The sequence below is a fragment of the Pelodiscus sinensis genome, chromosome 23, assembly GCF_049634645.1.
Source record: "Pelodiscus sinensis isolate JC-2024 chromosome 23, ASM4963464v1, whole genome shotgun sequence".
In the NCBI taxonomy this organism is placed as follows: Eukaryota; Metazoa; Chordata; order Testudines; family Trionychidae; genus Pelodiscus; species Pelodiscus sinensis.
Genome location: NC_134733.1, coordinates 24,203,629 through 24,231,395, shown reverse-complemented (window position 1 = coordinate 24,231,395; position 27,767 = coordinate 24,203,629). Strand labels below are relative to the sequence as shown.

The 27,767-nt window shown below is 71.5% G+C and overlaps 1 protein-coding gene across 1 annotated transcript in view; it reads right to left on the bottom strand.

Annotated features, from left to right (window-relative positions):
* Positions 1 to 27,767, bottom strand: part of ESPN (espin) — an 82,401-nt gene that overhangs the window by 26,922 nt on the left and 27,712 nt on the right. The window contains exons 3-8 of the mRNA XM_075906144.1: positions 26,771 to 26,957; positions 26,264 to 26,446; positions 22,775 to 22,906; positions 20,951 to 21,170; positions 16,368 to 16,624; positions 293 to 454 (exon numbers count right to left, since the gene is read on the bottom strand). Coding sequence (XP_075762259.1) covers positions 293 to 454; positions 16,368 to 16,624; positions 20,951 to 21,170; positions 22,775 to 22,906; positions 26,264 to 26,446; positions 26,771 to 26,957 — 1,141 coding nt within the window. The remainder of the gene's footprint in view (positions 1 to 292; positions 455 to 16,367; positions 16,625 to 20,950; positions 21,171 to 22,774; positions 22,907 to 26,263; positions 26,447 to 26,770; positions 26,958 to 27,767) is intronic.

Below are 27,767 nucleotides of genomic sequence, written 5' to 3'. Positions count from 1 at the left end.
AGGGGGGTCCCCGTGTGGGGCAGCTGGCAACGCGGGGCCGTGCCCCGGAGCAGGGCCGGCAGGCGGCTCCCCCAGGCTGCTCCGGGCACACGCAGCCCTGCCCGGCCAGGGCCAGGGAGACGGGCATCGGGCTCGCTGCAGCCTGGCCGTTAAGGGGGCGTGTGAGCCGTGGGAACCGGGCTAAGCCCGGGCAGGTCCCCGAGGGGAGCCTGCTGCCCAGCCCCACGGGCGTAGGAACACGCCTGCCTGAGGCCCGCCCCGCCCCGCCCCCACTCGCGGCCGGGCGGCTCACCTCCTCGCTGTGCGCCATCGCCCAGCCGCCCGCCTGCTCCTCCGCGCTGCTGTCCAGGTGCCGGTAGTAATCCCCCGAGCTGCGCTGCTTGCTGAGGCTCCGGGATCTCCGGCTGGAGTCCACCCGCCGCAGGCCTCCCAGGCTGCTGTCGTGTGAGGACAGCTGCAGGCACAAGGGGGGCAGGGTTTCACGGGGGCTGGAGATGCACCGGGGGGGGGGGGAGGAGCCGCCTCCCCTGGGTGTGACGGCGCGTGGGGAGCCCCCGACCCTGCACCCCGTCCGCAGCCAGAGGGGACTCTCCACCGGCCGGTAGGGTTACTGGGTCTCTGGGACACAGGCGATGGCAGCAGGGGCACTGAGAGCGGACACCCTACCCCTCCTGGGGGGCCAAGGGCCCCTGAACCCCCGTCCCGGCGTTAGCCCGCCCCACCCATCCTCCTCCCCCAGCCTGCCCCCTCCCAGCCACCCAGCCCCCAGGCAGCCCCCCCTTTGGTCCAACTCCTTCCCCGTGGCCCTTGTCCCCGCGTCTTGGCTCAGGAGACGCCCACCCCCGCTGGGCCCTGCACAGACAGCACCCCCACTCGGTCACGCAGCGGGTCTGGACACAGGCGGGGCCGGCGCCTCCTCCCAGACGCAGCCTTTGCCGGGGGCGCTGGCTCTGGTTAGTCCTGTCTCCTTGCCGGGCGGGGCCGTGTGCTAGGCGCTGTACAGCCACCGCTGTGGAGCCCTCGCCGGGGCTGGGCCTGGAGAAACAGCTCGGCTCTGAGCTGCTCTCCGGCTGGGCAGTGGCTGCACGCGTCTCTCCCAGGCTCCGGGCTTGGCTGGGCCCCACGTGGCGCCGAGTCGGCCCTCTGAGCAAAGGCCACGTTTCCCAGCGCCAGGGCGCAGGCGGCTCTGGGAGGGGCAGGGGCAGCGTTGTAGGGAGCTGACCCCCCTGCCCACGCGTCTCTGGCTCTGGCTGCCGAGGTGCACGCAGGGACACGGCTCCCCAAAGCCACGGAGGCCGGATACCAGCCCTGCACGTGGCACGCAGACCCTGGACGAGCTTTGCTTTCGTAACGGCTTTGGAGGAGGTGTTGGCCCCGTGGCGCTCGGTCCCGGCCCTGCGGATTAGCCGGGGCAGCTGATCCCTTTGCAAACCACAGTCCGGGGCTTTGCACGGCCCCAACTCTGCTGGAAATGGCCCGTTCTTAAGTAACTTGGAGCAGCCTTAAATCACCTGGGTAGAGCTCACGGCTTTGGGCGCCGGGCAGCCGAGTGGCCTGGATCTCAGGGGGCAGGAAATCGCGCCAAGTCCCCTGCAAGCAGTGCGAGCTGGCGCCCCTCGGCCAGGCCTCACTAATCTCCGGAGCCTGCTCCTCCTGTGGGCCCGGCTCCGGCAGGGTCACCCGGCAGCTCAGCTGGGCCAGGCAGCAGAGTGCGGAGGGGGGCTGCCCGCCGGGTTAGGAAGGGTGTGGTGGTCGCACGGCGGGGCTGGCGGCTCACTGCTCGTGGGGCGCTGGGACGCGGCAGGAAGCTCCTGCCAGGGGAGGCAGCCGCGGGCCCTGGGGAGCCGGGTTGCACTGCTGGCTGGGCTGGGCGTGCTCGGGGCGAGGGCACCGGGCTGCACTCAGGAGGTCAGGGTTCACGGTACTGGCCTGCCAGCCATTCCCTGCGATCGGGGGTCTCACGGGGCCTTGTTCCCCTCTGGCAATGGGCTCACCAGCTGGGGGGCGGGTGGCTACGTTAGTGACGAGGCACCCGGAGCTGGGCAAGATACCTGCCAGCTCTGCCCTGGGGCCACGGTAGACACCTAGTGCAGAGCCAGGGGCGCGGAAAGTCCCCGGGAGCCCCCCCACAATCAGCCAGGGCCTGCTGCCTGGAGAACGGGGCTCCCCCGGCCGGGGCCCGCGGGCTGCAGACTCCTGGCTTGCCGCTCACTGGCCCTTTTGTTCCGAGCCGGGCTATTTGCATGCGCGTCTCCCCGGGCGCTGGTTTGCATGGCTGTGCGCGGGGTGCCTGGAACGCCGCGCAGGCCCATCCGCTCCAGCAGCGGCCTACGTGCTGCTCCCACCGTCCCCTTTGGACTCCAGGCCAAGTTCCGCTCTCGGCAACGCCAGTGGCAAAGCAAAACCGCGCCCGGGAGCCCGGGAGGGGGGCTCGGCTGGGAACACGGCTCCCAGGACGCTGCGGCAGGGTGCTCAGGGGCTCTCCACTCGCAGCCCGACTCGAGCGGCTGGCGGCACGAGGTGCTCTGACCCCCGCCTGAGTGACGAGGCCTGGCCTGGCCGGCCAGTGACCCAGCCGATGCCACGCAAAGTGGGTCCCCACTAGAGAGGGCCCCACGTGACAGCTGCCTGGGTCTCACACCCTGCAGGGCGCTCGCCTGAAGAGACCCAGGAGGATGCAGCCGCTCAGCGCGATGCCCGGTCGGCGGCATGGCCCCGGGTCACAGCTAGAGCTCACCCGCGTGCAGAGACCCGACTGCCCGAGCCCGGCGCAGGACGTAGGAGCCTCGCGAGCCACGGCCCCCTGAGAGCAGCGCAGACACAGCCACCTCTGCTCCCCCCGAGATCAGAGCAAGTCCCACCCGCACTGAGACACAGGCCGGCTCTGGGCACCCTCCTGCCATGTGCCTGGCCCGCAGCTGGCAGGGAGGAACAGAGACAGCATGGCGCACGCATCAGCTGGACAGTGCAAGTGCCGGAAACGGAAGGAGAGACTCAGACGCTAAACACTGGTGCCAGCCACTGGGCCCACCCGTCCTCCCTGCAGGACAGGGGCACGAAGACAGACAGACAGACGGGGACAGCCCTGTGCTCCAGCTCTCGGGGCAGTGCCCGCAGAGGCCGGCCGGGCGCGGATGCTCGCCATCGCAGGTAGCCCCGGGGGACCACCCCCACCTCAGGGAGCCCCTGGCTGAGTCACTGGCCAGCAGTCCTGGGGATTATCAGACACTCCCCCAGCCCCACAACCAGCCACCGCCATCGCCGCGACAGAAACACCCTCCGTGCACCCGCCACCTGCCGCAGTGCCCCCGCCGTGAGCAGGGCCGGTCCTGCGGAGCCCAGCCCAGCGGCCCGGCTGGAGGGGGAGTGAAAGCCCCTCTTACCTGCGCCTCCCGAGGCTCAGACCCACTAAACCTGCCTGCCCGAAACAAAAGTGCCACCCGACACCGGGCCCCAGCACACCTGCGACACCTGAGCCGGCCTCTCCGGTTACAGCCGCTTTCTAATGAATTGCCCACACCTATCGGCTCACCTGGCAATGACATCACCGGGCGGCACTAGCCAATCGGGAGGCAGCAGCTCCCCTTTCTCTTCACAAAACCCCAACTAAAGATTAACCTGAAAGTGGGCAGCCGGGCAGCCCTGCCCCAGCGAGCCGGCCGCCTGGGTCGGAGCAGAGGCCGTGTGGCCCGGGGCCGGCCGCCTGGGTCGGAGCAGAGGGCGTGTGGCCCGGGGCCGGCCGCCTGGGTCGGAGCAGAGGGCGTGTGGCCCGGGGCCGGCCGCCTGGGTCGGAGCAGAGGCCGTGTGGCCCGGGGCCGGCCGCCTGGGTCGGAGCAGAGGGCGTGTGGCCCGGGGCCGGCCGCCTGGGTCGGAGCAGAGGCCGTGTGGCCCGGGGCCGGCCGCCTGGGTCGGAGCAGAGGGCGTGTGGCCCGGGGCCGGCCGCCTGGGTCGGAGCAGAGGCCGTGTGGCCCGGGGCCGGCCGCCTGGGTCGGAGCAGAGGGCGTGTGGCCCGGGGCCGGCCGCCTGGGTCGGAGCAGAGGGCGTGTGGCCCGGGGCCGGCCGCCTGGGTCGGAGCAGAGGGCCGTGTGGCCCGGGGCCGGCCGCCTGGGTCGGAGCAGAGGGCGTGTGGCCCGGGGCCGGCCGCCTGGGTCGGAGCAGAGGGCCGTGTGGCCCGGGGCCGGCCGCCTGGGTCGGAGCAGAGGGCTGTGTGGCCCGGGGCCGGCCGCCTGGGTCGGAGCAGAGGGCGTGTGGCCCGGGGCCGGCCGCCTGGGTCGGAGCAGAGGGCGTGTGGCCCGGGGCCGGCCGCCTGGGTCGGAGCAGAGGCCGTGTGGTCCGGGGCCGGCCGCCTGGGTCGGAGCAGAGGGCGTGTGGCCCGGGGCCGGCCGCCTGGGTCGGAGCAGAGGCCGTGTGGTCCGGGGCCGGCCGCCTGGGATGGAGCAGAGGGCGTGTGGCCCGGGGCCGGCCGCCTGGGTCGGAGCAGAGGGCGTGTGGTCCGGGGCCGGCCGCCTGGGTCGGAGCAGAGGGCCGTGTGGCCCGGGGCCGGCCGCCTGGGACGGAGCAGAGGGCCGTGTGGCCCGGGGCCGGCCGCCTGGGTCGGAGCAGAGGGCGTGTGGTCCGGGGCCGGCCGCCTGGGTCGGAGCAGAGGGCGTGTGGTCCGGGGCCGGCCGCCTGGGTCGGAGCAGAGGGCCATGTGGCCCGGGACCGGCCGCCTGGGTCGGAGCAGAGGGCGTGTGGTCCGGGGCCGGCCGCCTGGGTCGGAGCAGAGGGCGTGTGGCCCGGGGCTCGCTGAGCCCGTCCTGCTGCTCCGGCCCGGAACCGTCAGGGGAGCCATCGCCCGGCAGCGAAACAGCCGAGCTCAGTGCCCTACACACCGCATGGCCGGCCCCGGCCCTGAGCACCTCCCAGCCCCAGGCAGGCCCAGCCCCGGAGAGGGGCCCCGGCATGCTGGGACGGCCGAGCTGCGGAGAGGGGTGCTGCCGCCGGTGCACTGGGCAATGGGGCCAGTTGGGAGGTCCCAGGGGACCAGGGATCCGTGCCGCCGGGGCCAGGTGGGGCTGGCTAGGCTTTGAGAGGGCTCGCCGGGCTGGGAATGGGAGGGGCACTTGTGGTAAGGGGGGGGCTCGGCCTCCCGGGGCACTGGCGGGCACGCAGAGGCCAAGCCGAGCGAGCCGGCCCTGGCTGGGACGGGGTTAGGTGCCGGGGCTGCCTGTGGCAGAGGGGCTGGACTGGCCGCCAGGAGACCCCACCCAGGCCTGTCGCTGGCCACGTGCAGCACGAGGGCCGGCTGAGCCCGGTGGCTTTGCCGGATGCCCTTGGGGTGACGCTCAGGGGCTGTGCTGCCCGTTGCAGGGTGCGAGGCCTGGGCTCCCCCTGGCGTCTGCCCCCCAGCTCCAGAGACCCAGCGGCGCTGCCCTCGCCCTCTCAGCCCTCCTGCCGGCCGGCACGGGGCGCCCCGTTTCCTCAGCCCCTTGGAGAGAGGCCCCGGCTCTGCTACCCTGGGGGGCAGTGCCCCATTTCCCTGCAGCTCTGAGCCCCGCCCTCAGGGGGCACGGCCTGGCCCCCCGGCTGCTCTTCCCAGCTCGTTACCCTGGAGCTCTGGTGAGCGTCTCAGCCGCGCTCCGACGGGCAGGGCTGGCCTCACCCGGCCCAGCCCCGGGAGCCCGGGAGGCGTCCTGCTGGCGGGGCCGGGGCAAGGGCCTGGGTGGGTGAGGAGAGCCTGGCCCAAGGGGGGTCTCTCTGCACTGGTGCTGCCCCGCGGCCGGCCCTGCCTCGTGCTGAATGCTGAGTCCCGCGGAGCGCTGGGGGCAGGCCGGGCAGGGAGAGCCGCTCTAGCCGGCTGCCTGCTCCCTGGGGCCGGGCCACGGTCCAGCTTCCTGCACGGCCCGGGCAGCAGCCCCAGCCTGGGACCCCCTCACCCCGGTTAGGCCAGTGCCCAGGACGCGGGGAGCTCAGAGTGCTCCCCGCGCGGCCGGCCGGCCTTCCTCGCCCCCCCCCCCCGCTCCACAGCCCCCAGCCCTGCTCTGCCCGGCCCCCGGCCCCTCCACAGCCCCCAGCCCTGCTCTGCCCGGCCCCCGGCCCCCTCAGCAGCCCCCAGCCCTGCTCTGCCCGGCCCCCGGCCCCTCCACAGCCCCCAGCCCTGCTCTGCCCGGCCTCCGGCCCCCTCCACAGCCCCCAGCCCTGCTCTGCCCGGCCTCCGGCCCCCTCCACAGCCCCCAGCCCTGCTCTGCCCGGCCCCCTCCACAGCCCCCAGCCCTGCTCTGCCCGGCCTCCGGCCCCTCCACAGCCCCCAGCCCTGCTCTGCCCGGCCTCCGGCCCCTCCACAGCCCCCAGCCCTGCTCTGCCCGGCCCCCTCCACAGCCCCCAGCCCTGCTCTGCCCGGCCTCCGGCCCCTCCACAGCCCCCAGCCCTGCTCTGCCCGGCCCCCGGCCCCTCCACAGCCCCCAGCCCTGCTCTGCCCGGCCCCTGGCCCCCTCCACAGCCCCCAGCCCTGCTCTGCCCGGCCCCCGGCCCCTCCACAGCCCCCAGCCCTGCTCTGCCCGGCCCCCGGCCCCCTCCACAGCCCCCAGCCCTGCTCTGCCCGGCCCCCGGCCCCTCCACAGCCCCCAGCCCTGCTCTGCCCGGCCCCCGGCCCCCTCAGCAGCCCCCAGCCCTGCTCTGCCCGGCCCCCGGCCCCTCCACAGCCCCCAGCCCTGCTCTGCCCGGCCCCCGGCCCCTCCACAGCCCCCAGCCCCTGCTCTGCCCGGCCCCCTCCACAGCCCCCAGCCCTGCTCTGCCCGGCCCCCGGCCCCTCCACAGCCCCCAGCCCTGCTCTGCCCGGCCCCCGGCCCCTCCACAGCCCCCAGCCCTGCTCTGCCCGGCCCCCGGCCCCCTCCACAGCCCCCAGCCCTGCTCTGCCCGGCCCCCGGCCCCTCCACAGCCCCCAGCCCTGCTCTGCCCGGCCCCCGGCCCCTCCACAGCCCCCAGCCCTGCTCTGCCCGGCCCCTGGCCCCCTCCACAGCCCCCAGCCCTGCTCTGCCCGGCCCCCTCCACAGCCCCCAGCCCTGCTCTGCCCGGCCCCCGGCCCCCTCAGCAGCCCCCAGCCCTGCTCTGCCCGGCCCCCGGCCCCTCCACAGCCCCCAGCCCTGCTCTGCCCGGCCCCCGGCCCCTCCACAGCCCCCAGCCCTGCTCTGCCCGGCCCCCGGCCCCTCCACAGCCCCCAGCCCTGCTCTGCCCGGCCTCCGGCCCCTCCACAGCCCCCAGCCCTGCTCTGCCCGGCCTCCGGCCCCCTCCACAGCCCCCAGCCCTGCTCTGCCCGGCCCCCGGCCCCTCCACAGCCCCCAGCCCTGCTCTGCCCGGCCCCCGGCCCCCTCCACAGCCCCCAGCCCTGCTCTGCCTGGCCCCCGGCCCCTCCACAGCCCCCAGTCCCTGCTCTGCCCGGCCCCCGGCCCCTCCACAGCCCCCAGCCCCTGCTCTGCCCGGCCCCCTCCACAGCCCCCAGCCCTGCTCTGCCCGGCCCCCTGCCCCTGCTCTGCCCGGCCCCTGGCCCCCTCCTCAGCTGCCAGACCCTGCTCTGCCCAGCCCCCGGCCTGGGTCCATTCCCCAGCCCCCCAACTGCAGCTGTGACCCCCTTGCCCCCCACTTCTGCGGTGCACTAGACAGATTCCTGGAGGCTGGGTCCACCGATGGCCGTTCGCCAGGCTGGCAGGGATGTCCCTGCCCTCTGTGTGTCGGGAGGTGGACACAGGGGAGGGATCCCTGTTGTGACCCCTCCCCCAGGGGCACCTGGCACTGGCCACTGTGGGCAGACAGGGCGCTGGGCCGGAGGGGCCGTTGGTCGGACCCAGTCTGGCCGTTCGCACGAGGCCCCCTCCGGCCCGGGCTTGTCGTGGAACGCGGTGTACCGGGAGTGGGAATTAGAGACCCTAAGTCGAACTACCTACTGCGTGCCGTGTGTGCCGTGTGTGCCGTGTGTAGCCGTGTGTAGCTGTGTGTGCCGTGTGTAGCTGTGTGTAGCCGTGTGCAGCCGTGTGTAGCTGTGTGTAGCCGTGTGTAGCGTGTGTGCCGTGTGTGCCATGTGTGCCGTGTGTAGCTGTGTGTGCCGTGTGTGCCATGTGTAGCCGCGTGTAGCCGTGTGTAGCCGCGGGCACGGAGTCCGCACTAAGGGGATTTAAAATGGCGGCGCCTGGCAAGATGCAAATGAAGCCCGGGATATTAAAATCCCATTTGCAACTTCGAAGTAGGGTGGCAGTGTAGAAATACTGCACACGCCGTGGGGCTCCTGGGGGATGGGTGGGAGGAGCCTGCTGGTACAGGGGTGGGCTACGGCAGCCCACGTCCTGTCAGGGGCATGTGCAGATGCCCGGGCACACGCTGTGTATCAGTGCGGGTGTGCGCCAGGCACCGAGCACTGGGAATGCAACAAAACAGCAACGTCTGCAGGAGAGCAAGTTTCCGTTTTACATACGCAGGTGTCCATGTCCATGTGTGTGCGTGTGTGTATCCATGTGTGTCTGCGTGCATATATTCATATGTGCATGTCCCTATGTGTGTATCCGTGTGTGCATGTCCGTGTCCATGTGGTGTGTGTGTGTATTCATGTGCCTTTCTGTGTCCATGTGTATATGTCTGTGTGTATTCATGTATGTGTGACCACGTCCATGTGGTGTGTGTGTGTGTGTATTTGTGTGTCCTTGTCCTTGTATTCGTGTGTGTGTCCCGTGTCCATGTGGTGTCTGTGTATTTGTGTGTGTGACCGTGTGTCCATGTGCATGTATTCGTGTGCGTGCATGCATGTGACACAGCTGCTGAGCTCTGGTGCCCCGCCCAAGGAGGCTGTTGCTACAGCAGAGAGGGGAAGAGGGGCCACCCGAAGGGACAGGCCAAAGGGAGGGCGCGGGGTGGCTGGGCCCAAAGCTGCTTGGCTCTTCCTGGGGACCCCCCGACCCCGGGCGGCTGCCGGCGCAGGAGCCCGAGGACTAGCCAGGCCCTGCGGTGGGAGCTGAGGGCAGGCAGCCTGGAATAAGGTGCCGTTTGCTACCAGGGAGGCTAGTTCACCAGGGACCCAGGTAGCCAAGCTGCTGCTGGCTGGGCCCAGTGGGGACGTCACGGCGTGACCGGCTACCTGGGTCCCAGATGGGCTCTAGCTCAGGCAGGAAGTGAGGCGGGCAGGTCTCCGGCTTGCTACCCTGGACCTAGGGCCGTGGCACGGCGGCTCGCCGGGCGGGCGCATGTCAGGGTGGCCCGGTGGCCCGGAGCGGGGCCACACGGGCCCGTTCCCGGGGCAGGCAGGAACATGGAGCCCGGCTCCTCCAGCAGCAACGTGCCTGGAAGGGGCGAGGCACATGGCTCCGAGCGTCTCCAGACCCTGCCTCCCCCGGAGCGGCGCCCGAGCCCTCGAGCCCATGCAAATGTGCTTTGCATACGCCGGGCCCAGCGGCGCCAGGGGATAGAAGGGCCCAAGCGAGTGTGCGTGCACCCTGGCAGGGAGGCCGCCTGGGCAGCTCTGCCGTGCCCCGGCCCTGCCCGCTCTGCAGCAGCGGGCTCCCCTTCCGCCCCTCCTGGCTCCTGCGGGCGTCTGTTCCCTGGGCCGCGCTGCTCAATAGTTAATGAGCCTCCCCTGCAGGGATCGGTATCTGGGCTACCTCAGACGCTGGGCCTGGCGGGAGCAGGCAGGAGGCCTCGGGGGGATCCATTTCCACCAAGCGATCTGCACGCAGGGGGGCGCGTGCCCCGGCTGGCACCTCGCTCCGGGGAGGGATCTGGGGGCACAGCGCGGGAGAAGGGGGGAGGGGCAAGAAGTGGGGGGCCGTTTGCCGCTCCCTCGTGTGCAGGGCTGGGCTGGCTCCAGGGACTCTGCGGGCCAGGCCCTGCATCCGGGCGGGTCCCAGCGCTAGCTGCTGGCGCTCTGGGGCAGGCAGGGGCCTGGACTCATTGCAGGGCACGCGGCATCTCTGCCCCGCCGGCTGGCAGCCTCCACGCCGGGGGCCCAGAGGGGATGTAGCCGCCGGGAGAGCCGCTCTGGGGTCCCTCATGGGCGCTGGCGGTGCTGCGGCACCCCGGCTCGCTAGCCTTGGCCAGTAGCTGCGCCCTGGGCTGCACCCCAGAGGAGCGGGGCAGGTTCCTCCCTGTGGCTGGTAACCCTGCGGGGCCGCCAGCCCGTGGGCGGGAGCGTGACGGCGCCACCGATGCCCCGGCCAAGCAGGGCCTTGAAGATAATCAGGAACCAGCCGTGGCGGGCCAGGCGGACCCGCGTTAGCAGCATTGCCAGGCCTGGCGGCCAGACGGGCAGCCGGAATCGCTAGCAAGGGGGCGCTGGGAAACCCACAATACTGCCGGGGGGCCGGCAAAGCCCACCCCCCCCGGGAACCGGCATGTGCAGAACGGGGCTCGCGCCGCTCGACTCGGGGGTCCCTCCGCACGCCGGGCCGCAGACTGGTAACTGCGCCGTCCGTCCGTGTGTGTGTCTGTGTGTCCGTCCCTGTGTGTGTGTGTCTGTGTGTGTGTCTGTGTGTGTGTGTCCGTGTGCGTGTCCGTGTGTCCATCCCTGTGTGTGTCTGTCCGTGTGTGTGTCCGTGTGTCTGTGTGTCCGTCCCTGTGTGTGTGTGTCCGTGTGTGTGTCCGTGTGTGTGTCTGTCCATATGTGTGTCTGTGTGTGTGTGTCCGTGTGTGTCTGTCCATATGTGTGTGTCCGTGTGTGTGTCTGAGTGTGTGTCTGTCCATATGTGTGTTTGTGTGTGTGTCTGTCCGTGTGTGTGTGTCTGTCCGTGTGTGTGTCCCCGTGTGTGCGCATGTCTGTCCGTCTGTGTGTGTGTCCGTGTGTGTCCCTGTGTGTGTGTGCGTGTCTGTCCGTGTGTATGTATGTGTCTGTCCATGTGTGTGTCCCCATGTGTGCACGCATGTCTGTCCGTGTGTGTGTGTCTGTCCCTCTGTGTGCGCACGTCTGTCCGTGTGTCCATGTGTGTCCCCCATGTGTGTGTGCGTATCTGTCCGTGTGTGGGTGTCTGTCCATGTGTGTGTCCCCCTGTGCGTGTGTGTGTCTGTCCGTGTGCCCATGTCTGTCCATGTGTGTGTCCCCCTGTGCGTGTGTGCGTGTCTGTCCATATGTGAGTCCATGTGTCTCCCCCGTGTGTGTGTCTGTCCATGTGCGTGTGTGTCTGTCCATGTGTGTGTGTGTCTGTCCGTGTGTGAGTCTGTATGTGTGTCTGTGTGTGTGCGTATCTGTCCGTGTGTGGGTGTCTGTCCATGTGTGTGTCCCCCTGTATGTGTGTGTGTCTGTCCGTGTGCCCATGTCTGTCCATGTGTGTGTGTGTGCATCTGTCCATGTGTGCGTCTGTCCATATGTGAGTCCATGTGTCCCCCCCCGTGTGTGTCTGTCCATGTGTGTGTGTGTCTGTCCGTGTGTGAGTCCGTGTGTGTGTGTGTATGTGTGCTGCTTTGCATTTTGAATTCTCAATAAACATGGCGTGTTGCCTTTTCCCCTTGGCTGCACCCCAGAGGAGCGGGGCGGGGTCCCCCCTGTGGCTGGTAACCCTGCGGGGCCGCTTCTTGTGAGCAGGGCCCTGGCGGTGGTGGGCTGGGACGGGTCACAGCACCAGCTGCTCAGGGCTGGGGTGGAAAGCCAGGGTGCTGGTCTGGGGGGGCGGGTCACAGCTTTGCCTTGTACCTCCCGGGGCATCTGTCGCCCGCGAAGGCCACTCCCCACCACAAGGGCCAGACACTGGGAACAGACACCAGACGCGCTTCCTACCGCACCTAAACATCCACCCACCAGCGCCAGCCTGCAGCCCCCCGCCCGCAGCCCCCCAAGTCCCCCCGCCCGCAGCCCCCCGCCCGCAGCCCCCCGCCCACAGCCCCCCAAGTCCCCCCGCCCGCAGCCCCCCGCCCACAGCCCCCCAAGTCCCCCCGCCCGCAGCCCCCCTGCCCGCAGCCCCCCAAATCCCCCCGCCCGCAGCCCCCCACCCGCAGCCCCCCAAGTCCCCCCGCCCGCAGCCCCCCTGCCCGCAGCCCCCTGCCTGAAGTCCTGTGCCCCCCGCCCGCAGCCCCCCAAGTCCCCCCGCCTGCAGCCCCCCTGCCTGCAGCCCCCCAAGTCCCCCCGCCCGCAGTCCCCCTGCCCGCAGCCCCCTGCCTGCAGCCCCCCAAGTCCCCCCGCCCGCAGCCCCCCTGCCCGCAGCCCCCTGCCTGCAGCCCCCAAGTCCCCCCGCCCGCAGTCCCCCCGCCCGCAGCCCCCCTGCCTGCAGCCCCCTGCCTGAAGTCCTGTGCCCCCCGCCCGCAGCCCCCCAAGTCCCCTCGCCCGCAGCCCCCTGCCCGCAGCCCCCCAAGTCCCCCCGCCCGCAGCCCCCCTGCCCGCAGCCCCCTGCCCGCAGCCCCCTGCCTGCAGCCCCCCAAGTCCCCCCGCCCGCAGCCCCCCCGCCTGAAGTCCTGTGCCCCCTGCCCACAGCCCCCCTGCCCGCAGCCCCCCTGCCTGAAGTCCTGTGCCCCCCGCCCGCAACCCCCCAAGTCCTCCCGCCTGCAGCCCCCTGCCTGAAGTCCTGTGCCCCCCGCCCGCAGCCCCCCAAGTCCCCCCGCCTGCAGCCCCCTGCCTGAAGTCCTGTGCCCCCCGCCTGCAGCCCCCTGCCTGAAGTCCTGTGCCCCCCGCCCGCAGACACCCAAGTCCCCCTGCCTGCAGCCCCCCTGCCCGCAGCCCCCTGCCTGAAGTCCTGTGCCCCCCGCTCGCAGCCCCCCAAGTCCCGTTGCCCACAGCCCCCATGCTATTACAGCTGCAGCCCCTGTGCTGGTCAGAGGCGCCGAGCCGGCCAGGGCCGGAGCTGCAGGAGGAGGCAGTGGCCGGCGCTGGGGCCTGTGCGTGCCGAGCTGTCTCCTCTCCACAAACGTGCCGGGGCTCGGGTTGCAGGGACACCGGACACTCGTGTATTGATTTTCTCGCAGCGTCCCTGCGTGCCGCCCGCACGGGCCCTGCGCTCGGCTGGCAGGCTCAGCGTGGGGCCGGGGCTCTGCCTCTTCCCGACTGGCTCCCCCCGGGCCGGGGGCCAGCCCGCCCTGCCCAGCCACTGCCAGGCCCAGAGCCCCGGCCGGGCCGCCCCGCGCCTCACCAGTGCGCCCTGGAGCCCCAGGCCGGAGTCTGTCCCAAGAGCCCGTGGGCCCTGAGGGCAGACGTGGCCGCCACCGTCCCCAGGCGAACCCCCGCTGGGCTGGGCACGCGGGGCCAGGGTGCGAGCCTGGCGCTCACGACGGACAGTCTGACACAGCATGGGCACAGTGGGGGGCCCTTCCCTCGGGCCCTGCCCCCCCTGCCCGGGGCTCGCCCAGTGCTCCCGCCATCCCAGTACCAGCGCCAGGGCAGCGCGGGCGGGCGCTCTGGGATCGCTCTGGCCCAGCGCCCACGGGCGGGGTCTCCACGCGGTCACCGGAGGGTCCCCAGCAGCATGGCGGCAGAGCACGGGGCACCCCAGAGCCCGCCTGGGAGGCCCTGCCATGCGGGCACTGTGCTGGCAGACCGGCCCGGGTCCCAGAGGGCGCCGCGCGCCCACTCCGGCCTGTGCCCACACCGGCCCGGGCCAGCAGGGAGGGAGACGCAGGGGCGGGTGCCCGGCCCCTCTGTGCTGAGCGATGGGTGTCCCTGCAGCCCCGGGAGACCTGGTCTCTGCCCAGCTCCCGCTCTCTCTGGCCCGCGGCCCTCGCTGCCCCGGGGCGTCAGCGGCCCCACCTGTGACGCGGGGGCTGCCCGGCCCGGCTGAGGGGGCCCTCCCGGTGGGAGCCCTGGGCTGGGTGGTGCACGGCCCTGGCACGGGGATGCAGCAGCGCTCCTCGCCCTCTGGCGCACGGCGGGGGGCAGACACTGCACTCGCTGAGCCCGGGCAGTGGTCCTGCAGGCGGCTGCCAGGGCCCTTCCAGGGGGAGGGCAGGGGTGGGGTGCAGGCCTCAGCCCCCAGGCCCGGCCCTGCGGCTCTCGGCCCCATGGGGGGACCATGGGGGGAGCTGTCCCCTCCTGCGGCCCTGGATCCGCTCTGCTGGGCAGTCCCTGGTGGCCGTGCCGGGCTGGGGGTGACCCCACTGCCCTCCTGCTCTGCAGAGACCCTGCGTGTCTGCGCTGCCCAGCGGGGTCCCTGGGGCAGGCCCCCAGGCCGTGGGGGAGGGGTTGGAACAAAGCAAGGGGGGGCCGCCTGGGGGATGAGTGAGCTGTGGCTGGGAGGAGGGGCAGGCTTGGCGGAGGGGGGCAGACTGAGGGGTCCAGGGGCCTGCGATCCCGCCCCCAAGAGGAGGAAGGCTCTGTCCTGGCTCCGGTGCCCCGTGGAGCCCGCGCTGCGCTGAGTCTCTGAGAAGCAAATAAACCTTCTAGTCTCCGGCTGGCAGTCCCCTCTGGCTGCGGAGGGGTGCAGGGTCGGGGGCTCCCTACGGGGTGCCCCTGGGCCGGGGCCGCTGGAGACAGGCTTTCTCACAGGCCCGGCGCCCGGCGCAATTAAGCAAATGAGGAGCTTGGCCGTCCGGGCGCGAGGCAGCAGGGAGTCGCGCACGCCAAGCCCCGCACAAAGAGCTACTGTTGTTCCCAGCCCCCGCCTCCCCCGGCCATGCCTGGTCCCCGGGATACGGGTCAGACCCAGCGGGCACCCCTGTCCCTGGCTCCGAGCCATTCTCCCGAGGAGCAGGAAACCGGCGGGCTGCAGTACGGCTCAGGGACGCCGGGGACCCGCACTGGCAGCAGGGGATATACGCCCGTCCCTCTGTCCCCCAGGTGCCTGTCCCTCTGTCCCCCAGGTGCCCGTCCCTCTGTCCCCCACAGGCCCGTCCCCCTGACCCCTGCCTGCCTGTCCCTCTGTCCCCCACGGGCCCATCCCTCTGTCCTCGCGCACCCGTCCCTCTGTCCCCCACGGACTCGTCCCTCTGTCCCCCACAGGCCCGTCCCTCTGTCCTCGCGCACCCGTCCCTCTGTCCCCGCGCACCCGTCCCTCTGTCCCCCATGGGCCCGTCCCTCTGTCCCCGCGCACCCGTCCCCCTGACCCCTGCCTGCCTGTCCCTCTGTCCCTGCATGCCCGGCCCCCCTGTCCCCCATGGGCCCGTCCCCCTGACCCCTGCCTGCCTGTCCCTCTGTCCCTGCATGCCCGGCCCCCTGTCCCCATGTGCCCGTCCCTCTGTCCCCACATTCCCGGCCCCCTGCCTGCCTGGCTCCCTGTCCCTCATGTGCCCAGCCCCCTGACCCCTGCCTGCCCGTCCCTCTGTCCGCCACACAGGGTGATCCCGAGTGTGGCCACGGGGGGGCAGGCAGTGGCTGGGGCGAGGCCCCTTTCCAAGGGTTTTAACGGGGCGTGAGGGCACAGGGGCCGACGGCGGCTGCGTGCTGCGGAGGGCAGAGCAGAGGGCAGACGACATGCAGAGCCCAGGGCCAGGCTGGCGCCCCAGGGGCAGCTTTCCCCCGTGGTCGGTGGCCCTGCAGAGCTGACAGGCCACGCTGGAGCGAGGACCGAGCCGCGGGGCAGACGCTGCCTCTCCCGCGCCCAGCGCCCTGCTGCTCCGTCCTGCGCCGGCCCCTAGCCCGAGGGAAGGGCGGCTCCGGCACCACGCCTCCCGGGGCTCCTCCCAGAAGATCTGGGCCCCCCCCCGCACAGGGCCCAGGGCAGCTCAGCTCCCCCAGCAGCGTCCCGGCGCCCAGGCCAGTGTCCGGCGCCCCCTGCTGAGCGCGCGAGGTGCCGTTTTGTGTGGCACGAGCGCTTCCAGCAGAGCCCAGTGCTGGCCGTGGGCCCTGCCCCACCCTGCTCCTGCTGGTCCCTCGCCCACCCCCTGCGGCCGCCCTGGGGGGACTGCACCCCCGGAGCAGGCAGCGTCTCTTGCTCCAAGGGCCCTGTCTGGGCCGCGGGCTGCGCGGGCGGAGGGCGTTCCCCGCCCAGCCACCCCGGAGCTCTCCCGCGTGCTCCCCAGACGGGCTGATCGGGGCCAGGGGCTGCCAGCAGGGGGAGCCCCCTGGGGTGCGGTTGCTGGTGCCTCTGGACATGGGGGGCCAGCATCCTTCGCCGCCCGGCCCCTGCAGGGGTCCCGAGCCGGGGGCTGGGGAGGGTAGATGGACACCGGGCTCTGGGGAGACGATGGGGGATCTTCGCATGGTCTGCAGACCCCACCCCAGGGGCTGAACCATCTGCCCCCTTCTCCTGCCGCACCCACCTGCTGGGCCTGCTTCCCGAGCCTGGGGCAGAGCTCCGGGGCTTTGCTCAGCCACCCCTGCAGCAGGGCCCTGCCGCATCGGCCCAGCCGGGTGTGGATCTAGGGCCGTCACCACTCACACGGCCGAGCCCCGAGCCATGTTCCAGCCCCGGGGGATGCCTGCCCCCAGTGGGAAAGGGCCTTCGAAGGGCTTCCCGGCCCCAGGGGCTCTGCAGGGCTCGCAGCACTATGGGAATTACCTCTTTTTTCAGCACCTCGCTGTCCACGTGCCGCAGGTTGTTTTTCGCTTGCACGTACATCTCCGCCGTGTGCTGGGCCTCGGGCGGCTCCGGTGCTGGGTAGCCAGGGGGAGGTGGGGGGAGCTTGGAGCTGGGGGGTGGAGAAGGAGGGGGAAAGCTGGGCGGAGGCGGAGGGGGCCCCTGGCCCTCCTTTTTGCCATCGCTTGGCTGGAACTCTGGGTTGAGCATGTCCATGTACGTCTGCATGTCATTTATCACTGCGGGAGAGACGAACCACGTCAGCACCGCCACGCCCCAGCTAAAGCCAACCACCGAGACAGACCGGCCGGGGCTCTGTCCCACAAGCTGCTCTGCCTGCTCGGCAGCCACTGCCACAGCTTCCCCCACGCGCCACGCTGCTCCCCGTGCCCTGGGCGTGCCACGCAGCTCCCCCGTGCACCGTGCTGCTCCCCGTGCCCTGGGCGTGCCACGCAGCTCCCCGGTGCACCATGCAGCTCCCCGTGCCCTGGGTGTGCCACGCAGCTCCCCGTGCCCTGGGCGTGCCACGCAGCTCCCCCGTGCACCATGCAGCTCCCCGTGCCCTGGGCGTGCCACGCAGCTCCCCCGTGCACCGTGCAGCTCCCCGTGCCCTGGGCGTGCCACGCAGCTCCCCGTGCCCTGGGCGTGCCATGCAGCTCCCCCGTGCACCGTGCAGCTCCCCGTGCCCTGGGCGTGCCACGCAGCTCCCCCGTGCACCGTGCAGCTCCCCGTGCCCTGGGCGTGCCACGCAGCTCCCCCGTGCACCGTGCAGCTCCCCGTGCCCTGGGCGTGCCACGCAGCTCCCCCGTGCACCGTGCAGCTCCCCGTGCCCTGGGCGTGCCACGCAGCTCCCCCGTGCACCGTGCAGCTCCCCGTGCCCTGGGCGTGCCACGCAGCTCCCCCGTGCACCGTGCAGCTCCCCGTGCCCTGGGCGTGCCATGCAGCTCCCCCGTGCACCGTGCTGCTCCCCGTGCCCTGGGCCCAAGAGCTGCTCCCTGTCCGAGCCCAGGGGGTTCCATCTGGGGTGGGTGGGGGAGCAGAGGGCAGGGCTGCGGGCGCAGGTGTGGGGCTCCCACCAGGAGGGAGTGGAGCCGTCAGTCCGGCCCGGAGCACCACGCAACCCTTTGAGCACTGTGCAGCTCCCCATGCCCTGCCCCCATGTGACGGTGCGTGGGGAGCCCCTGACCTGCACCCCCACCCGCAGCCAGAGGGGATTCTCTGCCGGCTGGTAGAGTAGAAGGTTTCTCGGTTCCCAGGGACACGACTTAGCTCAGGATCCATGTTCACACCGGAGCCAGGGCAGAGCCTTATTGCCCTGGGGGGGAAGGGCTCCCGGGCCCTGAACCCCCCCTTGGGCTAAAGCATCCTCACTCCCCCTAGCCCAGCCGGGACTGACCCCTCCCAGCAACTGGCCCCTCAGCCCCAGGCAGCTCCGCCTCCTGCACTGCCCGGCTCCCAGACCCCGGGGCATCTCGTCACCTGGGCCCCAGGAGCTGAGACTGACACAGGGAGCCATGCCTGGCCTCTTCCCCTCCTGCAGGGAGAGCGGGGGGGGGGGGGGAACTGAGGTGCCCCCCCGCCACACACTACAGCAGTGACTGTGACAGCACCCCCACTACGTCACAGCGTGCCATGCAGCTCACCCCCACGCGCTGTGCAGCTCCCTGTGCCCTGGGCGTGCCATATAGCTACCCCCATGCACTGAGGTGGGGGATGGGTTATGACCTCTCCCCTGTGGGGTGGGGGCTGGGGGGGCACAGGGAGCACTGGGGTGTCCGAGGGGAAGTGGGGGATGGGTTATAACCTCTCCCCTGTGGGGTGGGAGCTGGGGGGGCACAGGGAGCACTGGGGTGTCCGAGGGGAAGTGGGGGATGGGTTATACCCTCTCCCCTGTGTGAGGGGGGCTGGGGGGCACAGGGAGCACTGGGGTGTCCGAGGGGAAGTGGGGGATGGGTTATACCCTCTCCCCTGTGTGAGGGGGGCTGGGGGGCACAGGGAGCACTGGGGTGTCCGAGGGGAGGTGGGGGATGGGTTATACCCTCTCCCCTGTGTGAGGGGGGCTGGGGGGCACAGGGAGCACTGGGGTGTCCGAGGGGAGGTGGGGGATGGGTTATACCCTCTCCCCTGTGTGAGGGGGGCTGGGGGGCACAGGGAGCACTGGGGTGTCCGAGGGGAGGTGGGGGATGGGTTATACCCTCTCCCCTGTGTGAGGGGGGCTGGGGGGCACAGGGAGCACTGGGGTCTCCGAGGGGAGGTGGGGGATGGGTTATACCCTCTCCCCTGTGTGAGGGGGTCTGGGGGGCACAGGGAGCACTGGGGTGTCCGAGGGGAGGTGGGGGATGGGTTATACCCTCTCCCCTGTGTGAGGGGGTCTGGGGGGCACAGGGAGCACTGGGGTGTCCGAGGGGAGGTGGGGGATGGGTTATACCCTCTCCCCTGTGTGAGGGGGGCTGGGGGGCACAGGGAGCACTGGGGTCTCCGAGGGGAGGTGGGGGATGGGTTATACCCTCTCCCCTGTGTGAGGGGAGCTGGGGGGCACAGGGAGCACTGGGGTCTCCGAGGGGAGGTGGGGGATGGGTTATACCCTCTCCCCTGTGTGAGGGGGGCTGGGGGGCACAGGGAGCACTGGGGTCTCCGAGGGGAGGTGGGGGATGGGTAGGCTCGGGAAGGCTCGGGAGGAGAGGAGGCCGGAGCCCTGCTGGTGGCTCCCGCGAGGCAGAGATGTCAGGGGAGCATCTCCGAAGCCCAGCCCAAGCCGGAGGCGCCTTCCCAGTGCCTGGGGAGAGCTGCAGCCCGGCTGGACAAGCGCCCGGAGCCGGGGGGAGCGTGGAAAGCCGACAACAGGCCTTTAATACACCAGCCCTCCCCTCGGCCCCAGGGACCCTCCGTGGGGCCGGCCCCTCGGGCCCCGGCTGGCCGGTCTGTGGGCGCTGGCCAAGCTGCGAGAAGCGCGACGCGTCTCCACAGCGCCAGTGGGCCCGGCCCGAGCCTGCTCGCCCCCCGCCCCTGGCAAGGCGCTGACTGAATCCAGCCGCACTCGGCCTCGTGACCGGCTACCGCCTGGTCCGGCAAAGGGCCCGCGAGCCCCGACGCGCTAATGGCTCCTGTTGGGGAAGCGAGGTCTGTGTCCTCCTTCCTCCAGCCCCTCGCCTGCCTCTGCACCCAAGCCAAGCCCTCCCACCCCTGGGCTGCTTGGGGGCAGCTGCCCAGAGCCCCCTGCTTTGGGGGCCCCAAGGCGGACGTCCAGCCATCCTATGGGCAGGATGGTCCCCCATATTGATGGGAGCCTGCAGGGCCCAGGGCGGCCTGGGGTTTGCCTGCCGGGGGCTTGGCGCAGGGTGGCGGCCGGTCTCAGCGCTCCCCCACCGACGTTCTCTCATTTTTTCCCATCCATGTGCAGAATAAATGTTGTTCCAGGGCATGTGCGGATGTGCACCACCTGCAGCAACATGCTGCCGGCCCTGGGCCCTCTGCTAATCAGCTGGGCGGCACCTGAATCTCTCCTGGGCGGCCGCCCACACACCCAGCTTGCAGGGAACACTCCCGCACCAGGAGCCGGGGAGCAGAGCAACGCTCCGGCACCATCTCCCGGGCAGGCCGCTCTGCTCCGCTCCGGCACAGTGGTGGGAAGGGACGTGACCCAGCCCCAGCCCCAGCCCCAGCCGGCTGCGCTGCCTCCCCTGAGCGACGCAGGGCACGGGGCAGAGCAGTGACCCCAGCCCTGGCTACCGCCCGCGCCAGCCCCGGCAATCCCCGGCTCACGTTGCTCCGGGCAGGGGCTCCGGGGAAGGAGTACGAGGGGGTGGGGGTGCCGCAGGGGCGGGGTGGGTGGGGTATGGAGCAGTGCTCGGAGCTGGGCTTCTCGGGCTGCTCCCCATGGCCGGCTCTGCAGCGGGGAGCAGGCGCACGGCTCTGGCCCACGCATGGTGCACGCGTCAGGGCAGGGCCACAACTGCAACGTGCAAATCCCCTGTGGCCCGGGACCACGGCCCAGACGCCAGGCGGCCAGGAGCCCCCCAAAGGACTCCGGAGCCCAGCACTTCGGCCCAAGAGCCCAGGGGTTCCATCTGGGGTGGGCAGGGGAGCGGAGGGCAGGGCTGTGGGCGCAGGTGTGGGGCTCCCATCAGGGGGCAGCAGAGCCGTCAGTCCGGCCCGGAGCAGGACGGGAAACGCCCGCACAGCGGCCACTGCGGGCCCACGGCCGGCCAGCAAGCAGCTCAGCTCCGGAGACAGGCACCAGGGGAGAGCCGTCCCGTCCCCACGCCACCCGTCCCTCCGGCCAGGCCGGCACTGCCGCGCACACCTCGGCCGGCCCGGCCCTCTGGGCTAAGGGCAGCTTCATGCCGTGCAGATGCCCAGGCTCGGGCAGGGTCCTGGGTCCTAGGACCCCGTGGGGAGGGTCCTAGACCCCGACTGCCAACATCCCAATTAAACAGCCCGGCTCGGGCGCCCAGCTGCAGCGTGGACCGACCCTCTGGGGCTGCCCACGGGGCTGTGCCAGCGTGGCCGGAGAGGCAGGGCCGGGGGCTTCCCCAGGCAGGCGCCCCTTGCGGGGCAGGACTTACGTGAGCCTTGGCCCCCGGGCTGGCTGCTCCGCTTGTCGCCGGTGCTGGACTGGCTGGAGTTGCAGGAGTCGTAGTTGGAGAGGGTGCTGGTGGGCGAGCCCATGTCGAAGGGCGCCTGCTGGGCGGACATGGTGGTGTTGGGGGACGACATGCCGGAGTCGGGCTGCTTGCACTCCAGGTCGGCCGAGGGGTCTCGGGACAGGACTCTGTGCTCCACGCTCTGCAGGCCAAGCACCCGCAGGCGGGTTAGCCCGGCGCCCCGGGGCTCTCGAGCACCTCGGGCCCCAGCGAGCACCTGAGAGGCCACTGGGTTTGTGGGGCTGGTTCCTCACTGGCAGCTCTGCTGCCTGCTGGCCCACGTCCCCTCAGTGCCTAGAGACCGGCCGAGCCCAGAGCCCCCCTGAGCTCGAGGGACCTGCCCGAAGGGGACTTGCCTGGAGGCAGCAGAGGGGAGCCCTGGTGCTGCTCACCCCTGCTCCTGGGTGGGCCCAGCTCCCCCACGTGTGGGGCCTGCACCCCAGGGACTGACTGGCAGGGGCCCAGAGCGTGTCTGTAGGGACGGGAGCTGCAGAGACGCCCCGGGGCGCTGGGATCCCCGTGTCCGACCAGCCGCCTCCGCTGGGCTTGCGAGGCGCCCGCCATGGGGCAGCAGATCACACGGATCGTCTGAGCCCGGGGCCGCCGCCCGCTGAGCGAGGGACGCAGCAGTGGGTGAGTCTGAGGGCTTGTCCACAGGAGCGGCCACGCCGGCTCAGCTGCGCCCCTGGAGGGCTTCAGCACAGGGACACACTGGGCCCAGGGGCGGATACTCCACCTCCAGGCAGGGAGATTCCCCTCGACCTCACACTGGCTGCAAGGGACAGGCCACTCCAGGCCACGGGCTTGTCAGGGGTCTAGTGCAGAGCAGCTCTCCGGTCAGCCTGCCCCTGCCCCAAGGACTCCTGCCAACCCCAGAGCCAGCACGTGCCCCACACGCCCGCCTGCCAGGGCCCTGCCGTGACGGGGGCGGGGAGATCTCCTGATCCCACACCAGCAGCAGGGGGCTGACAGCATGGTGAGCTGAGTGCCACGGGGCCGGCCGCCCCTGCCTGCTGCCCCGCCCCCGCAGCCCCACATGCCCCGCCCCCAGAATCCCACCTGCCCCGCCCCCGCAGCCCCACCTGCCCTGCCCCCGCAGCCCCACCTGCCCCGCCCCCAGAATCCCACCTGCCCCGCCCCCGCAGCCCCACCTGCCCCGCCCCCGCAGCCCCACCTGCCCCGCCCCCATGGGAGGTGCTGAGCATGGTCCTAGCCCTATGAACAAGCAGCACCGGCGGGTCTGGAGAGCTCTGCCACGTCCTGAGAGGATGGGGCAAAGGACCCCACTTACAGCGCCCGACTTGCCCACTGAGGCACACGCCAGCTCACGGAGCAGCTGGGCACCTTCCCCTGCAGGAGGCAAACTCCTACCCGGCCGCCCACCGGGCCAGCCCATGTCCCCCAGCGCCTCGGGGACCCCTGCCCAGCCATGGTGCCCACGGCTCAGGGGAACCGCCAGCGCCCGACTCCCATGGGCCCTCGTCATTAACGAGCCCGGGCAATGCCGGTTTCCAGGGCCAGCGTCCCTGGAGCCAGAGCTGAGCCGGGGCGTGGACACACACCCAGCTCAGCTCCCGCGGCGCGGCAGGGCACGGGGCCCCTCCACAGCTCGGCCTGGGGTTGCCACCCTCCAGACCAACGTGCAGCCACGGGACCGGGCAGCGGCCAGCACGTCCCCAGCTGCACAAAGCCAGCACAGAACCGCGGGGCCGCAGGCTGGGCACGGGGGAGCCGGCGGGGCCGCACCATGTTCTCCACGGCGCGGAGGTATTTGGCGCAGTGGCTGTGCCCATTGTAATCCGCCAGGTCCGCGGCCGTGTAGCCGTCCTGGTCTCGGAGCCCCAAGTTGACACCGTTCACCACGAGGATCTGGCAGCACTGGAAGGAGACACAAAGGGGTCAGCCCGGGCAGTGTGACGTGGGGGGGGGGCTGTCTGCTCTGTGACCCGGGTCCCCCTGCGCTGGGATGGGAGATTCTCACTGACCCTCCCAAATGTGGATTAACCCAGACACCCAGGCTCAGCCTCCCAGGGAGAGACAAAGGGAGGGGGGCGGAGACCAGCACCTGGCTGGGGGCAGGGCTGGAAGAGAGGTTTAGTTTCTGTCTGGGAGCATGGAGGAGACAGCCTAGGGAAGGGGCTGGGATTTAGGGGCCCAGGCTCCCCCATCTCAAGGGGGGCTGAGGCATCCTAGGCCTGCCCTGGAACCAGATGACATCTGTGCTGTGCTGTATCCTGGAGAAGCAATAAACTCCCCCTGTTCTACCGGCTGGTGGAGTCTGTTTGTGCCATTACTGGGGTGCAGGCAATGTCACAGGTAGATCCCACTCAGGCCCTGTCTAGCTGGGGGCTGCTGGACACCCCACCCCAGATGAGCCTTAGCCACATTCAGGCTGGGGTGGCAGGGAGGTGGCGAGGCCCGACCGCAGGCAGTACAGCGCATCGTGCCAGTGCCGTGCCAGGGTGTTATCCAGTGTGGTGCTGTGCAGGGGTGCCAGGGTGGGCGGGGACTGGACTGGGATGCTATCGCTGGGTACCACACCCGGGTGTTGGGGTAGGGCCGTGCCGTGCCAGGGTGTTATACAGGGCGGTATCGTGCTGGGGTGCCAGGACAATGTTGTGGAGGTGGTGTCAGGGCAGGGCGGTGTTGTGGCAGAGCAGGGACACGGCAGGGTGGGGCCGTGGCAGAGCAGGGTTGTGGAGGGCGGTACCGTGGCAGGGCGGTGGGGCGGCAGGGAGGGGTTGTGGAGGGCGGTACCGTGGCAGGGCGGTGGGGCGGCAGGGAGGGGTTGTGGAGGGCGGTACCGTGGCAGGGCGGTGGGGCGGCAGAGAGGGGTTGTGGAGGGCGGTACCGTGGCAGGGCGGTGGGGCGGCAGGGAGGGGTTGTGGAGGGCGGTACCGTGGCAGGGCGGCGGGGCGGCAGGGAGGGGTTGTGGAGGGCGGTACCGTGGCAGGGCGGTGGGGCGGCAGGGAGGGGTTGTGGAGGGCGGTACCGTGGCAGGGCGGTGGGGCGGCAGGGAGGGGTTGTGGAGGGCGGTACCGTGGCAGGGCGGTGGTGCGGCAGGGTGGGGTTGTGGAGGGCGGTACCGTGGCAGGGCGGCGGGGCGGCAGGGAGGGGTTGTGGAGGGCGGTACCGTGGCAGGGCGGCGGGGCGGCAGGGAGGGGTTGTGGAGGGCGGTACCGTGGCAGGGCGGTGGGGCGGCAGGGAGGGGTTGTGGAGGGCGGTACCGTGGCAGGGCGGTGGTGCGGCAGGGTGGGGTTGTGGAGGGCAGTACCATGGCAGGGCGGTGGTGCGGAAGGGAGGGGTTGTGGAGGGCGGTACCGTGGCAGGGCGGTGGTGCGGCAGGGAGGGGTTGTGGAGGGCGGTACCGTGGCAGGGCGGTGGGGCGGCAGGGAGGGGTTGTGAAGGGCGGTACCGTGGCAGGGCGGTGGTGCGGCAGGGTGGGGTTGTGGAGGGTGGTACCGTGGCAGGGCGGTGGTGCGGCAGCGAGGGGTTGTGGAGGGCGGTACGTGGCAGGACGGTGGTGCGGCAGGGAGGGGTTGTGGAGGGCGGTACCGTGGCAGGGCGGTGGGGCGGCAGGGAGGGGTTGTGGAGGGCGGTACCGTGGCAGGGCGGTGGGGCGGCAGGGAGGGGTTGTGGAGGGGGGGTACCGTGGCAGGACGGTGGTGCGGCAGGGAGGGGTTGTGGAGGGCGGTACCGTGGCTGGGCGGTGGGGCGGCAGGGAGGGGTTGTGGAGGGCGGTACCGTGGCAGGGCGGTGGTGCGGCAGGGTGGGGTTGTGGAGGGTGGTACCGTGGCAGGGCGGTGGTGCGGCAGCGAGGGGTTGTGGAGGGCGGTACGTGGCAGGGCGGTGGGGCGGCAGGGAGGGGTTGTGAAGGGCGGTACCGTGGCAGGGCGGTGGTGCGGCAGGGTGGGGTTGTGGAGGCTGGTACCGTGGCAGGGCGGTGGTGCGGCAGCGAGGGGTTGTAGAGGGCGGTACGTGGCAGGGCGGTGGTGCGGCAGGGTGGGGTTGTGGAGGGTGGTACCGTGGCAGGGCGGTGGGGCGGCAGGGAGGGGTTGTGGAGGGGGGTACCGTGGCAGGACGGTGGTGCGGCAGGGAGGGGTTGTGGAGGGCGGTACCATGGCAGGGCGGTGGTGCGGCAGGGAGGGGTTGTGGAGGGCGGTACCGTGGCAGGGCGGTGGTGCGGCAGGGAGGGGTTGTGGAGGGCGGTACCGTGGCAGGACGGTGGTGCTGCAGGGAGGGGTTGTGGAGGGCGGTACCGTGGCTGGGCGGTGGGGCGGCAGGGAGGGGTTGTGGAGGGTGGTACCGTGGCAGGACGGTGGTGCGGCAGGGAGGGGTTGTGGAGGGCGGTACCGTGGCAGGGCGGTGGTGCGGCAGGGAGGGGTTGTGAAGGGCGGTACCGTGGCAGGGCGGTGGTGCGGCAGGGTGGGGTTGTGGAGGGTGGTACCGTGGCAGGGCGGTGGTGCGGCAGCGAGGGGTTGTGGAGGGCGGTACGTGGCAGGACGGTGGTGCGGCAGGGAGGGGTTGTGGAGGGCGGTACCGTGGCAGGGCGGTGGTGCGGCAGGGTGGGGTTGTGGAGGGTGGTACCGTGGCAGGGCGGTGGGGCGGCAGGGAGGGGTTGTGGAGGGGGGTACCGTGGCAGGGTGGTGGTGCGGCAGGGTGGGGTTGTGGAGGGTGGTACCGTGGCAGGGCGGTGGGGCGGCAGGGAGGGGTTGTGGAGGGTGGTACCGTGGCAGGACGGTGGTGCGGCAGGGAGGGGTTGTGGAGGGCGGTACCGTGGCAGGGCGGTGGTGCGGCAGGGAGGGGTTGTGGAGGGCGGTACCGTGGCACGACGGTGGTGCGGCAGGGAGGGGTTGTGGAGGGCGGTACCGTGGCAGGGCGGTGGTGCGGCAGGGAGGGGTTGTGGAGGGCGGTACCGTGGCACGACGGTGGTGCGGCAGGGAGGGGTTGTGGAGGGCGGTACCGTGGCAGGGCGGTGGTGCGGCAGGGAGGGGTTGTGGAGGGCGGTACCGTGGCACGACGGTGGTGCGGCAGGGAGGGGTTGTGGAGGGCGGTACTGTGGCAGGGCGGGGTTGTGGAGGGCGGTACCGTGGCAGGGGGGGTTGATACTTTTTCATTTACTGCAGCTTTCCCACTGCACAACAACTGTGTTCGCAACCCCCCGGCATTCCCTGCCCAGCTCAGCCCTCCCCGGGGGACAGCCTGAGGCCCCACGGCTCCGCGCCCCACGCTCACCTCCAGCTCTCCGTTCTCCGCCGCGTCGTGCAGCGGCGTCCCCCCCCAGTGGTCGGTGCTGATCTCCCCCCCGTGCAGGAGCAGCCAGCTCAGCACTTTGGCGTGGCCGCGGCTGGCAGCGAAGTGCATGGCCGTCGCACCGTCGTCATCCTGCTCCGACAGGCTGATGCCGGTGAAGCTCGTCTGTGAGATGGAGAGCGGCCGCGTGGGCCGGTGAGTGACATGGCAGCAGCCGTGCCGGGAGAGCCCAGCCCGGGCGCTGCAGGCGACCAGCAGCATGGCCTAGGACGGCAGCGCCTGGCTCTCTGGGCCCACGGAGCTAGAGTCTCCCACGGCTCAGGAAGGGGCGCCGGCCAGGCGGCTGGGGCCCGTCTACACCAGCCCGTCCACGCAGGAAGGAAATCAGAGCCGGACGCACAGCCCCCTGCCCCCCCCAGCTCAGCCCTCGGCGAGGCGGCCGGCCGAGAGCGGGGCAGAGGGCAGTGGCCCCGCAGGGCCGGCGCTCACCAGCCACACGATGACGGTGTTGTGGCCCATCTGAGCGGCTGCGTGGAGGGGGGTCATTCCGTCGTTGGCGCGCACGTGGGGATCCGCCCCGCAGTCCTTCACCAGGTGCTGTATGATCTCCAGGTGGCCCTCCTGGCAGGCGAGGTAGAGGGGAGTGGCACCGGTCTTGGTCTGGGCACTGACACCGCTGCGAAGAGAACAGGGCAGGCTGGGGCACAGGCGGCTTTCAATCTCCTTTGGCCCGCCCCAGAGCAAGGCACACGGCCAATGGGAAACCCAGCTCGGGGTTACCGAGCCGCATGGAAAGTGCAGAGGCCTCCCCCGGGGCGGCTGGGCCCAGGCAAGAGACACGGGGCCTGCGGGACTCAGCCTGAAACAAACTCTACGGCGGGAACCGATGGTTTGTAACCTGGCTCTGGAGCTGAGCGAGCTGGGACGCCACGCGCTGAGCCGCTTTCTGAGTGATCCCCTTCGCTCTGCCGCTTACCCCTCCAGCCACGCACAACGCGCCTTCCCCAGAGCTCGGCTCTCGCTGCTCTAGGATAGAACCAGCTGGGGGGGGCTGTGCACGCTGAGGGAGGTGAATTCGCAGAACTGGGGGTGCTCCCGAGGGCTGGAGCAAGCCCCTGGCGCCAAGCCTCCCACGGCCGATCTCGGCGTCTCTATCGTCTGCCGCTGGGGGCGCTGCTGCCTGGGCGCTTTGCTAGAGGGAGCCTTAGTGCCTGGACCAGGTGGGGGCAGGGGAGCAGGCTGGCAGAACAGGCTGTCTCAGTGTAACCAGCTGGCATCCAGGGCCCGACCCATCCCCGCACTGGAGCGATAATTCCAGCAGATAGCCCGGACCCCTGCCACACACCACGTTAATCCACCAGGCCCCACGCCCAGGGATGAGAGTCGGCCACCGCCCAGTGCTAGTGCACAGAGCACACGCCACACACAATCACACCAGTGCGCAGGGCGAGTCCACCACTGAACGGGTCTGCCTGGAGGATAAAAG